Source organism: Neovison vison, chromosome 6, assembly GCF_020171115.1.
Source record: "Neovison vison isolate M4711 chromosome 6, ASM_NN_V1, whole genome shotgun sequence".
NCBI classification, from domain to species: domain Eukaryota; kingdom Metazoa; phylum Chordata; class Mammalia; order Carnivora; family Mustelidae; genus Neogale; species Neogale vison.
Genome location: NC_058096.1, coordinates 211893804 through 211907275, shown reverse-complemented (window position 1 = coordinate 211907275; position 13472 = coordinate 211893804). Strand labels below are relative to the sequence as shown.

The 13472-nt window shown below is 57.8% G+C and overlaps 2 protein-coding genes across 4 annotated transcripts in view; both read left to right on the top strand.

Annotated features, from left to right (window-relative positions):
• BRD4 (bromodomain containing 4) overlaps positions 1–4609 on the top strand; it is a 95391-nt gene extending 90782 nt beyond the window's left edge. For 2 of the 3 annotated variants that reach the window (XM_044253839.1, XM_044253840.1), the window contains exons 15-19: positions 1387–1761; positions 1873–2003; positions 2148–2353; positions 2439–2676; positions 3012–4609. In XM_044253839.1, coding sequence (XP_044109774.1) covers positions 1387–1761; positions 1873–2003; positions 2148–2353; positions 2439–2676; positions 3012–3080 — 1019 coding nt within the window. In that variant the 3' untranslated portion in view covers positions 3081–4609. The remainder of the gene's footprint in view (positions 1–1386; positions 1762–1872; positions 2004–2147; positions 2354–2438; positions 2677–3011) is intronic. The other variant, XM_044253841.1, reaches the window with a different exon arrangement.
• Positions 4610–7288: 2679 nt separating this feature from the next.
• EPHX3 (epoxide hydrolase 3) lies at positions 7289–11255 on the top strand. Its single transcript, XM_044255342.1, has 7 exons — positions 7289–8236; positions 8454–8539; positions 8905–9062; positions 9153–9281; positions 10140–10243; positions 10337–10473; positions 10567–11255. Exons 1-7 carry the CDS (start codon positions 7994–7996, stop codon positions 10790–10792), a joined length of 1083 nt encoding a protein of 360 aa, XP_044111277.1. The 5' UTR covers positions 7289–7993; the 3' UTR covers positions 10793–11255.
• The last annotated feature ends 2217 nt before the right edge of the window (positions 11256–13472 follow it).

Below are 13472 nucleotides of genomic sequence, written 5' to 3'. Positions count from 1 at the left end.
AAGGCTGGAGAAACCAGCCACATGGGGCTGGGGACCAGGCTGCAGGTGTGTGCTGGTCTTCACTGCCATGTTGTCCTTGAGCAGCTGTTCTGCCTTTTTGGGGTTAGAAGCAAGTTCTGGCTTTAGAGAGATGGGCAGGGAGGGCCCACCATACCTGAGGCATTGGGGTCTGTGCCAGGCCCGGGGGGTCTGGGGGAGGGCCAAGAGTGTTGCTGTCTCTGCTGGCAGATAGCAGCTGACATCTGCCTGCAGAAAGTCAGTGGGAGGGCCTGCATGCAGAGCTTGGGTTAGTTTGTTCAGTGTGAGGCACATGGCAGGACTAGGAGCGAGGTGGGTTTGTTTTGTGGACGAGTGTGGCTTGTCCCATGCTGGAGCTGGCCAAGACATGTCAGGTATTGAAGCAAGAGAGTGTTTCCATGCTAGAGTAGGTAGAAGAGTCAAAGGAAGGACTTAGCGACTGTGACCTAGGGCTGTTTTCTCACCAGTGAAGCTGAGGTGTCAGACCTAATTGCTTCGATGGCGCTTTCCAGGCTTCTGCTTTGTGCCAGGTTAACTTGGACCTTGTGGCTGCCTGGATCTCCACTCTCCCACCCACCCCACCTGTGGTTTGAGGAAGGTGGGTGGGCTGGCCCAATTCTTGTAAGAACCACAGGCGGAGGACCTGATCTACCAGCTCTCCTGTGGTGCGGGCCAGTTCCAGGCATCCCTCTTATGAACAGCTTACAGGCTGAGTTGTGTGGGGAAGGTCTCCTGGGGATCCAGTCCAAGGTCCAAAGCATTTGTCCATGCAGGCAGGTTAAGCCATGCACACAGACAGTTGGGAGCCCAGGCTGTCTTTGTAAGGTTACTGCTGTCCTTTTTTTTTTTTTTTTTTTTAAAGATTTTATTTATTTGTCAGAGAGAACATGTGTGCACGAAGGGGAGCGGCAGGGAGAGGGAGAAGCAGGCTTCCTGCTGAGCAGGGAGCCCGATTTGGGGCTCCATCCCAGAACTGTGGGATCATGACCAGAGTCAAAGACAGACACTTAACTGACTGAGCCACCCAGGTGTCCTGTTGATGTCTTTTGTATTTAACCCAGGCTATGCATGGAGCCATCTGGAGAACTTTTAAAAAGTACTCAGGCCCAGACCTGTCACCTTACCTGTGACCAACTACATCAGGATCTGCACTTCTGAGATTCCTGATGATTCTGACACACAGGGGCATCAGACACCAGGTCTGAGCTCATGGCTCCACAGAGCCCTGCTGTACACTGAGCCAGGGGCCTGATGTGCTTGGGGCTCAGGCAGTGTGGGTCTCCCCCAGGTTAGGGAGGCACCTGGCTGGGGCCAGGCCAGTGGCATCGACATGAGTTCTGCTGACATGCTTCTTATCCCCTCTCCTAGGTCACCTCCGCGAAGCCCCCTCCCCGCTTATGATACATTCCCCCCAGATGCCACCGTTCCAGAGCCTAACCCACCAGTCCCCACCCCAGCAAAACGTTCAGCCTAAGAAGCAGGTAAAGGGCAGGACTGGGCCACAGCCCCAGGGGCCAGGTGCGGGCCAGTGCCAGAGGCACCCACCTGCCTCAATGGCCACTGTGCCTGTGCCTTCCCAGGAGCTGCGTGCAGCCTCTGTGGTCCAGCCCCAGCCCCTGGTCGTGGTAAAGGAGGAGAAGATCCACTCACCCATCATTCGCAGCGAGCCTTTCAGTCCCTCACTGCGGCCAGAGCCCCCTAAACACCCAGAGAGCATCAAGGCGCCCGTTCACCTGCCCCAACGTGAGTGCCCTCTGCCCCCGACCCTCACTGGATGGATGGAAGCTTTCTGTGGTCTGGTTGACTCTGCCCTTCTGGGCCCTGGCCTTGGCCTACAAGTTCTTTGTGTTCCAGGGCCTGAGATGAAGCCTGTGGATGTCGGGAGGCCTGTGATCCGGCCCCCTGAGCAGAATGCGCCCCCACCAGGGACCTCTGACAAGGACAAACAGAAACAGGAGCCGAAGACGCCAGTTGCACCCAAAAAGGTAGGAACAGTGAGTCCACAAGTGTTCCCATTACCAGGGAGGCACCTTGAGGGCGGGCGTTGTGCCTCCAGGCTTTGGGCCTCTTGGGAGGAGTCCAGGTGCGGCAGGACCCCTCACCCACCCTGTGGTTTCTCTGTCTGGCAGGACTTGAAAATCAAGAACATGGGTTCTTGGGCTAGCTTGGTGCAGAAGCATCCCACCACCCCGTCCTCTACTGCCAAGTCCTCGAGTGACAGCTTCGAGCAGTTCCGCCGTGCTGCCAGGGAGAAGGAGGAGCGCGAGAAGGCCTTGAAGGCGCAAGCTGAGCACGCAGAGAAGGAGAAGGAGCGGCTTCGGCAGGAGCGCATGAGGTGGGCTGGGGTCGCAGGCAGCCTAGGGCCTCCGGGGCTGGCGCTGCCCCTGTGCTGACCGGCAGCTCTGCTCTGCTCTGCTCAGGAGCCGAGAGGATGAGGATGCGCTGGAGCAGGCCCGGCGAGCCCATGAGGAGGCCCGCCGGCGCCAGGAGCAGCAGCAGCAGCAACGGCAGGAGCAGCAGCAGCAGCAGCAGCAGCAGGCCGCCGCCGTGGCCGCCGCCGCAGCCCCCCAGGCCCAGAGCTCCCAGCCCCAGTCCATGCTGGACCAACAAAGGGAGTTGGCCCGAAAGCGGGAGCAGGAGCGAAGGCGCCGGGAAGCTGTGAGTAGGGGACCTCTGGGTAGTTGTCCACCCTTGGAGGGGCTTGGGAAGGGGACCAGGAACGTTGGGGTGAAGGCAGTTACTCTCTGACATGTGGGGTGAGCAGGGAGCTCACGGGGTGGGTGCTCAGGACAGAGCTCCTGCTCGGTCACTCAGTGCTGCTGGCCTCGGGGTCTCACGGGTGGCTCAGGCTCAGGTCAGGCCCAGGGTCGGGAGGTTTCTGGGTGTGGGCCCTGAGGGCCTGGTCACTACTGGAGGTCGGGGGGCGGGTGGGGTTGGAAGGTGAAGTAAGGGTAGGGCACCTCGTCTCACTCCCTCCCTCCTCTCCCCTCCAGATGGCAGCTACCATTGACATGAATTTCCAGAGTGATCTATTGTCAATATTTGAAGAAAATCTTTTCTGAGAGCACCTAGGTGACTTCTGACTTTGATTTTCTGGCAAAACGTTGACTCTCCATAGTGTTAGGGGCGGCAGTGGAGGCGGTAGCAGTGGCAAGGGGGTGTCTCCGGGCCTGGCCCTCCTGCATGCTATGCCCGGGGCAGGGCCTGACGGGCAGCTGAGGATCGCAGAGCCTGTCTGCCTTACAGCCAGCCGGACGTCCCGCCACCCACCACCCCGCACAGGACGTCAGCTCGGAGCACGCCTCTCCACGAGCAAGTGCTGGCCAGACCCCAGCCGCGGGTCCCCGCGTGCGGGGCAGAGGTCCTGCTCTCCGCCAAATGTCTACACAGTATACACAGGACATTGTTGCTGCCGCCGCCGTGACTGGTTTTCTGTCCCCAAGAACGTGACTTCGTGACGTCCTGCCCACCAGGAGTCCTTCCCCCACACCCCAGCCACCACCGCCCGCTCCCAGGAGGCCAGGGCAGGCCCGAGTGAGCTGGAGGCGGGCGAGGGCGCCGGCCCACCCCTTTGCTGGCACTGACTTTGCCTTGAACAGACCCCATCCCTCCCCTCCCCCCACAAGCCTTTAATCGAGAGCCGCTCTCTGTAAGTGTTCGCTTGTGCAAAAGGGAATAGTGCCGTGGAGGTGTGTGTGTGTCCATGGCAATTTGGAGCGAGGTGACTGTCACACGCGCGTGTGTGGGCCGGCCTCGTCCAGTGAGTGAGGCCACCAACCAAAGTCAGTTCCTTCCCACCTGTGTTTCTGGGTTTTGTTTTTTTTTTTTGTTTTTGTTTTTGTTTTTTGTTTTTTGTTTTCTATATATATATTTTTTGTTGGATTCTATTTTATTTTTAATTCTCTCTTCTCCTCCAGACACAATGGCACTGCTTATCTCTGAAATGGTGTGATCGTCTCCTCATTGAGCGGCGGCTGCCACCGCGCTGTGGGTAGTGTGTGACCGTGGCTGTACTGTGTAGTGAACATAGTTGGCATATCTTTGTTTGAAGTTTGTTGGTGACTCCACCAAACTGGTGTAAAAAACTCGAAAAAAAAAAAAAAAAACCCCACAAAAAACAAAACAAAACACACAAAACACAAAAAAAAACTGCCTATATTTTACTCAGTTTCAAACTTTATTAGTCTATTTTTAATTATAAAGCCATGTTTTCTTTTCCCTCTCCTCCCCCCCCCATTTGTTTTTAATGTCAGATCTGTTTGAGTTGGTTTTTTTTTTACCAGGAAAGTAAGGGCCAGGGGACAAGGCAGGCACCGGGGGCTGGGGGGCCACAGACCCCCGAGGTAGAGGCTCCCCACCCAGCCTGACTAGCCAGCTGCCCCTTCCCCCACTTTTTTTTTTTTTTTTTTTTTTAATTTTATAATTGGAGCCCTTGGTGAGGTTACGTGTGCCATGAGAACCCACTCTACACCACGACGCTGGTGCCTCAGTGTTGGCCAAACTCTGGAGTCACTGACTGGTTTGACTTTCATACGGTGAATATGCATTTGGTCTGTACTGATCATGGAATAAACACATCTCTCTTTTTTAATGCTGGCGTCTTCCTGACATTTCTTTGTGAACCACCTGTTGCCTAGGCTAGGCCCAGGGGCCCCCGAAATCTCCAGCCACCTTTGTACAAGAACTACCATAGGGCCAACTAGCCCATCTCCTATGACCAAGCTGAAGCTGTGACAGGGAGCCCAGGTACCCATTCTTCCTGTGGACCCTGGCCTTCTAGGTGGGTAACATGCTGCAGCAGAACCTGGCCAAACTCCAGACAGTATTCTTCCCCCTTGCCCTCCTGCATCCTGGTCCCCCAGTCACCAGAGGACTTGGGCCGCTTCTCCCATCTCACCTGCCTCTACCTTAACTACTCCTTTCATTTAAGCTCAGGGTTAACCAGGTGTTCTTAGATAAGTGTACACTGCCCGCCCCCCCAACCAGGATCCTTTCCTCCCACGCATGTAGACACGCACGCACACATTCCCACCCAAGAGAGCCCGCCGTGTGGCTGCTGCTGTGCCCACCAGCATGCCACAAGGCAAGGGCAGCCCTTAAGAGTGGCCCCTAGGATGTAAGATGAAAGTCTGTCATTTATGTGTGCAGAAACACAAACTGAAACATTTCTAGCACTGTTTATTAACCCCTATCCCCCTTTGTTTATCAACCAGAAAAGCCCTTGTATCTTGTGTTTGGGATCTACAAAACCTGGCAAGGGTGTGGTTCAGACATCCAGCCAGAGGCCCCCAGTTGCCTCCCTGCCCCCACCCCCCAGCAGGCACTTCCTTGTGTGCCCCTGTGCTGGTTCAAGTGGGACTTAGATTTTGGTTCTTTGGGGTTTCTTCGTCTCTTCCCGCCCCCTCATTTCTGTTCTGTGTTTTGTTGGTTAACTTCCCCAGCCAGGTCCGACTGTTTAGCTGGAGAAATGGTTTTGTCTGCACCTTCCTCCTAAAGATCTAACTCTGCCATGGCCCTCTCCACACCTTCCTGATGATGGGTGTTTCTCTAACTGGGTTATATTTTAGAACTTGGGTCTACTATTTAATTTCTCTGGCCATTTCCCACTCCCTCCCACAGTACAAGAAATCTTAGTCCTATACAAGAGTAAGAGGTGTGTACAAGCCCCCACTGTACTGTATGCACGGATCGCTTGGCCAATAATTATGTCAGTGAATCTGAGACTTGTATTAAACACTTTAGACATTTGTAGAAGGGAATTCGTAGACTTTTCACTTATATACTAAAGGTTTTTTTTTTTTTGTGCAGTTCTCATTGCAAAAATAAACATTTGTACTGAATATAAAATTACCATCCTGTGACTACCGCTGTCTTTTTGTTTGAGGGTAGAACTGGGGGTAGGGGGGTGGTGTCAGTTTTGTGTAGCAGAGCAAGAAGGACGATCCCCAGACACTCACTAGCCGTCCAGCCAGATTAGAGGACTTGGGAGGGATTCCGGGATCATCCAGTGGTTGGAAAATTGATTTGATGGAAAGTGTAAAAGAAACCAAAGCTATGATACAGCCTAATCGTGCAAGAAAGGTACTAAGTACAGGGAGAATAAATCTTTGTACAATACTGGCTGTGTAATCATAGCCGTCTACCTGAGGCTGAGATACATTGTTTACTGAGGTGGAACCACATAAACCACCATTCCCCTTTATGTAGGAACCCACAGACTTAATTATGGTCCCAGGACAGTGTAATGTTTAGCAGCCAGAACAATACAAAGGTAAGGTTAGAAGTGGGAGGTGACAGAAACGGAGTAGAGTGCTGAAAATTAAAGGAAACCAATAGGAAGACTAAAAACGGGTAAGGCCTGTCCGGTGGTGATGACCGAGTCGATGCAATGCTTAATGCCCCAAATTGGTCATCAAGAAATAGCCACACAAGCGGATTGCGAGGTACCTGGATAATCACCAGAAGAAAGCTATAAGCATTCCGATGGCTCCCTCTTGGCTGAAGTAGAGGTGGAGCCTGACACTGTTGCTTTTTCTGTAAGTCCTGTTCAGCAAGCTGTGTGGCTTTAGGCAAATGACTTAAGCCCGGAATTTCAGGTTCGTGGTCTGTAATACAGAGATGTGATAATAGTACCTAAACTTAATAGGGGTGTTATACGGGTTAAGCCATGAGTGACCCTTGAAATGTTCAGGATCTTGGGGGAAGATTGCAAAACAGGAGGAGGAAGCTGGCCCTATCGGGCCTCTTGCCCGACCTTGCCCCACTTCCTCTTTCAGACAGTCCTACTGGCTCAACCGGCCCGGTCCTCCCGCTCCCGGGCCGGGCCTGCCTTCTAGAAGTCAGAGTCTCCCAGTCTTCATTGGTCCGCCCCCGCAGAGCCCCCGGCCTCAACACCTGCCAATTGGCTACGGGGCGAGACCTGTGGCCTGCACGTCAATAACCACCGCCCTCCAATCACAGCCGCGGAGGGGCGGGCCGACGACGGACCCGCCGGACTAACTGGAGGCCGGCGCAGGGTCGAGGCCACTGGACCCGCCGTTGGAATCAGGCCTGGGTGAGGGTGCTGCTAGTTCTCTCCCAGCCAGGCCAAGGACAGGGTCGCACGCTCCAGGAGGGGGAGCTCTCGGAGGGCGGCGGAAGGGGCCCCCCAGGCCTCCTCGGTTTGCGGAGACCGCCCGCGCCCAACCCCAGCCAAGACACTACCTGCCTCCTCCTTCCGCTTCCGGGACCACCGGCCCCGCCATATTAGGTTCCGGCCCCGCCCCCCGTCTCATTGGCCCGGACTCAGGCCCACCTCCAGCTTATTGGTCCAGCCCTCGCACCCAAACCCAACCCACCCAGCCTAGGGCCTTCTCCCGGCTAGCTTCAGGTCCCTCCTCGTCTGGGCTCCACCCTCTCCCCGCCCACCCTTTAAGCCACGCCCCGGTCGTGCAACGCTTCTAGGCCAAATTGGGTCCAAGTTTCGGGCTCGTAGGCCGCATTGCTCCGCCCCTTCGCTCTAGGCTCCGCCCATTTCACCCAGGTACTCCGCCGTACCCCGCTCGTTAGTCCCCATGTCAATCTCCCCCTACACTTCAGATCCCCACCCACCGGCGCGGGGAGTCCTACTAGACCCGCCCCCTTCTTAAGCCCCGCCCAAGCCTGCCTAGGCCCCGCCCGCAATTCGCATCCCATCTTGCCAAGGCCCCTCCCCAGCCACCGAAGCCCGGTCCTCACATCCCTGCACCCCATCCAGTTCCCTGTCGCCGTCGCACCCAGGTGTTTACCTGGCCCTAGGTGAGTCGTGTGCCCTGGCGGTTTCGGTCTAAGCCTCCCGCCTCTTCTCCGGGAGGGTTCCTCAAGCCCGGAAGACACGGAGGGGCCCCAGACCAAAGGCGGTGGGCTCCCCAGCCCGGGTCCCGCCTCGGTGAGGCTGCTCGCGCCCCCCGCCCACACCCCCGAAGGCAGCGCCGAAGTGGTCCCGGGTCGCGGCGACATGCCCGAGCTGGTGGTGACAGCGCTACTGGCGCCGTCGCGCCTCAGTCTGAAGCTGCTGCGCGCCTTCATGTGGAGCCTCGTGTTCTCCGCGGCGCTGGTGGCCGCCGCGGTCTATGGCTGCATCGCGTTCACACACGTGCTGTGCCGGCCCCGACGCGGCTGCTGCGGGCGCCCCCGGAGCGCCCCACCCGCCTGTGTGAGCGACCCCACGCTGGGCGAACACTGCTTCCTGACCCTCAAGGTGAGCGCTCGCGCTCCCCGGGGCGGGCGGGGCTGGGATTGTGTGCGAGGCCTTAGGGGCTGGGGTGGGGGGAGGTCAAGCGCCCCGGAAGTCGGGCCCTGTGGGGCTAGGGGGGCGGGGTGAGCAGACAGCAAATGGTTGAATCCAAATCTGGGGCTGGGGTGTTCAAGCCTAGCGAGGAAGGGTTTCCCCGGTCTCAGACTGTGCTGTCCCCCAGAGCTCGGGCCTGCGCCTGCACTATGTCTCCGCCGGACGTGGCAATGGGCCCCTCATGCTGTTTCTGCACGGCTTCCCAGAGAACTGGTAGGTCTGAAGCCCAGGCTCGTGGGGCACACAAGCCCGGAGGTGGGGCTGGAGATGGAGCTCGCAGCACCAGGGCATCCAGAAGGTGGGCTCGCAGGCTGGGTAGACTGGGGGCACAGAACATCCAGATGGGGTGCTCGAGGACAGAGATCTGTCTACAGGAAGACGCCCTGAAGAGATGGGACAAAGAGGTCTTGGATCCAGTGTGCAGCTGACCTTGCCCTCTGCATGGGGTTCCCCCATCTTCGTTTCTGGGAAGCCCAGGGCAGGAAGGCGGGGGAGGTGAAGGCCCCTGCTGGGCATAGGGTGGAGGTGGAGATGCAGCCTGGGGACCCTGACAGCCTCCCTCCCCACCTGCCTGACAGGTTCTCCTGGCGCTACCAGCTTTGGGAATTCCAGAGCCGCTTCCACGTGGTGGCTGTGGACCTACGGGGATACGGCCCCTCAGATGCCCCTCGGGATGTAGACTGCTACACCATGGACCTGCTGATGACAGACATCCAGGATATCATCCTGGGCCTGGGTGGGGATACCCCCTCCGAGGCCTGGCCTCCCTCCCCCTGCCTCACCTCTCCTTGGCATCTCGCTGACACCAGTTCCTCTGGCCCCCCAGGTTATTCTAGGTGTATCCTGGTGGCCCATGACTGGGGTGCACTCATCGCCTGGAATTTCTCCATCTACTACCCATCCCTGGTCGAGCGGATGGTAATTGTCAGTGCTGCCCCCATGTCCGTGTACCAAGGTGTGTTGGGGAGTCCAGGGTGCTGGGATGTGCCTGTGTCTGTGTCTATGCTTCCCCAGGGGCTGGGGACACACATACCACTCCCCACCTGCAGTCAGTGACAGCACACATAGGAGTGACTCCCTGTCTGGAGCGCCTGCAGGTAACCATTGCTCTGACAGGGAGCTCGCATACAGTAACCTGCACAAGCCTTCTGAGCAGATGAAAGTGGTATCATCTTCGTGGTCCAGTTGAGGGAAACTAAGGCAAGAAAGGTTAAATGCCTTTCTTCTGACGAGGAAGGTGTAGATAATGAAGCAACTACCATAGCATGAGATGCCTGTCACCTCACCTAATTCTTTTCACCAGTATTGCAGTCGAAGTGACGTAGTGACATGGCCTCTCATCTTTTTTCTCTCTCTCTCTTTCTCCCTTTCTCTCTCTCTTCCCATCCCTTTTTGTTGACTTTTCTCATCTCTCTCTGTCTTTAGACTGTCAGCTCCCAGGGGCCGGGGAGTTTTGTCTGTTCCTTTTACTGCTGTGTCTCCAGGGTTTTAAACAGGTCCTGGGTGCTCAGTAAATATTGAAATGCATCCAGGCCTCGGCAGGCGAAGCACACCAGTGGCTCTGGGGGCTCCTGGGAGCTGTGGAGGGAGGGGCCCCCGTTTTGTGGGCACAGTGACAACTGGGCAGGGAGGGAAGCTGGTACCCAGGCCAGGAGGAGTGTCGAGCATCCTCAGGGCCTCAGGCAAGCAGTGATGACATTCCTGAGTGTTGGCACATCTGTGTGCCTGACCTGGGTGCCTGTAGGAGCGCAGGGGTGTGGGGCCACCCTGGGCCCAGGCCTAGGCCTCACATCTGCCTTTCCCCTGCCCCCAGACTACTCTATACACCACATCGGCCAGTTCTTCCGTTCCAACTACATTTTCCTGTTCCAGCTTCCCTGGCTGCCTGAGAAATTACTGTCCATGTCTGACTTCCAGGTGCAGTGGGGCAAAGGCCGGTGGTAGGTGGAGGGTAGGGGGTTGGGCCTGGGCAGGTGGGGCACTGAAACCACAGTCCTGTTGTGTACCCAGATCCTGAAGGCCACCCTCACACACCGCAAGAGAGGCATCCCACACTTAACCCCCAACGAGCTTGAGGCCTTCCTTTATGACTTCTCACAGCCCGGTGGTCTCACTGGGCCCCTCAACTATTACCGAAACCTCTTCAGGTGAGAACAGACCCAAGGCAGGAAGCTCAGGAGAGTTGTGGGGGCAGGGAGTTGGGGTGGTCATTCTTCTGTCTCTCCCTGTCTTGGCCACAGGAACTTCCCCCTGGAGCCCCAGGAGCTTGCCACCCCCACTCTGCTGCTGTGGGGAGAGAAGGACACCTACTTCGAGCAGGGGCTGGTGGGAGCCATCAGCAGTCGCTTTGTGCCCGGCCGGCTGGAGGCCCATATCCTGCCAGGCGTGGGGCACTGGATCCCACAGAGCAACCCTGGGGAGATGCATGAGTACATGTGGGCCTTCTTGCAAGACCTGCTGGACTAGTGGCTCTCGCTCACTGGCCTGTGTGCACCTAGGAGACCCCACAGTGCGTGTACATGGGTGGACTCCTGGATTGTGCACGGGCGTGGAACTTGAGGTTGCACCCAAGGGTGTCTGCGGAGGCCCTCAGGCACACCAGCCCATGGGCTCGCACACAGGTGTGCGTGTGTGCACAGGTGAACAAGCGCCTCGATCCTGGAGAACCAGGGGCAGCTCTCCTCGTGGAGCTAGATGTGGAGCGTCCTATCTCTCCCCAACCCCAGGGCCTCACTGTTCTCCCCAGCGTCGGCCATCGGAGCAGCACCAGACACAGACTCTGACCTTCCTGTCCCTGGCTTTCCCCTGCAGTCTGAGTCTTCAGCTAAATGCTGCTGTGTGCGATAGGATGCTGGCAGCCACATCTGGCTGCTTCGGTTCACATGCAAAGTAACTAAAAGAAAATCAATTAAAAATTCAGTTCCCCAGTCACGCCGGCCATACTTCAAGGGCTCAGTTGCCACAGCGGTATAAGGGATTCTGCCGGACAGTGCCGAGGGGCGTGCTCCTAGAACAGGGGTATCCACACCGCGCTCCTGACCAGCTTCCCTGAGGGAGAACCCTCATGTGCCAGCAGCTGGGTGTCTAGACTGTGGTCTAGCTGGACCCTGAGCAGTTCCCACGACCTTCCGCCCAGCCGTGACTCCAGGCCTTGTAAGCTCAAGTTCTCTTGCTGCAGCCTGGGAAAGATCCCTGGGACCCCTGTCTCAGATCCATGGAAAAATGGCTCTAGGCTCCATTAGGTTGGATGTGTGAGATTCTGGACTGGCCCAGGAAGGGACCAGCTCTTTAAATGATCATCTGAGGTCTGAGAACTGCCTCTCCAGCTCCGGGAATCTTCTCCAAATGAACCACAGTTTCTCCTGATTTTCTCTGGGGTCCTCCTGCTCCAGCCTCTGGGTGAGGGAGGTACAAGTAGAGGGTGAACCATCCAGCACCAGGCTGATGACAGCACTTCGGTCTCCCCAGCTTTTGCCTGGCCTGTAGGGACAGTGTCCTGACCTGCCGTGTGATGAACCTCTCTGGAGACCAGCACCCTCAGAAATACATTCTTTTATCCATGGGATGGCCCAGCCTGGCTAACGCCTGCCTGCTGGTCACCCCCCTCTGTCCTCTCTTGTCTCCACCATAACATCCTGCCTCTCATCCGTCATGTGTGCCAGGCACTGATCTAGGCCTCGGTGGTGGAGTTAGCAGAGAACAGGCATAGAGAGTTATGTGAGAGTAGGACGTCTCTGGAAGGGCTTCCCTAGCTGGGGAACGCACTTCTAAGCGGTAAATTGGAAGGTCGGAGACAGAAACAAGCTTAGGCTGGCTACTGGAGGAACAACGTGGGGATTAGCGGCTGCTAGGGCAGGGCCAGGGAAGAGAAGAGGCCACACAGCCACACCGCCAGGGGCTGCGAGGAGTTTGGATTGATTCTCAAGGGGAGTCAGGGGAGGGTTTTCAGCAGGGGAGGGACATGGCTTGCATTTTGAAAAGCTCCCTGTTGTGGCTGGGCCGTCCCACGCAAGAGAGCGAGCGGGGAAACAGGCAGGGGGCTATGCACAGCCACAGCACGAGGCAGCCCGTTTGGCCCGACGGGAGCCGGGGGCCCCCCACCCCCTGCCTGGGTGGGAGCAGCGCCCCCTAGGAGCGAGGAGATGGGCGGGAGGGGAAGGGGACCCCGCGATCTCGGAGCCTGGGGCGAGGAGGCCTGCGGGCAGGATGAGGACGGTGTGTCCAGGGGGCGGTGGGTCTGGCGACGGTTGCCAGGGGGACGGGGAAAGGGCTGATGGTTGACCGGAACGGGTAGCGGTTGTCTGGGTGATTGAAGGGGCCCAGGCGAAGGCTGACGGGAGGCCTCGGACAGTTGCCGGGGCGACGGGTCCGCTGACGGTTGCCAGGGCAACTAGAAGGCGCCGTCTTCCACCGCCCCTGCAGCAGGCGGGAGGGAGTCAGAGTCGGGGGGAGGGCGAAGATTAATCGCGCTGATTGGATAGAGTCCTGGCGAGTGAGCCAATGGAGGCTCGTGGCTCGGCCAAAGCCCTCCTCTCCCATCCTGAGCCAATCCTGGCGCGCTTTTCTCCAGGCCGAGGGGCTCGGCGCGCGCAACCCCTTCGAGCGGGAGAAGGGATCCGGAGGGGTCTGCGAGAGGGGGCGGGGGGAGCGGCTCCGGCTGAGACCGCTCCCAGGCCCGGCAGCTCCCTCTCCTTGCTCCCGCCTCCGAATCACCTTTCACCAGTCAGTCACCCGTTCATCTGTCCGTACTAACAGCTCTAAGCCTCTGGCCGCGCACCAGAGGGGCGGGGGAGCCGGAGCCGGACTGAGCAGAATAAGGCACGGGGCGCTTACGTGAGGAGTGGGAGGGAAGGCTCCCTGGAGGAGGCAGCCTTGGAGCTAAACTCTAAAAGGGTGTGCGCCAACCCACCCTCCAATCCAACCTCCGCGAGACTGGGGTCGGGGGCGGGGGGAGTTTGGGATGGGAAGATGTAGGTTGCAAAGGACTTCAAACATCGGGCGGGCGGGGAGCTTGATCCCCAGTAGGCTGGGCGCCAACAGGGGAGGGTTCCGGACAGATTTGCGTGTTTGGAATCTTACTTGGGGGATGGTGAGGGAGAAGGACCAGAGGGGGAAGACTGAGGGTCAGGAGGCTTGGAAAGAGGAT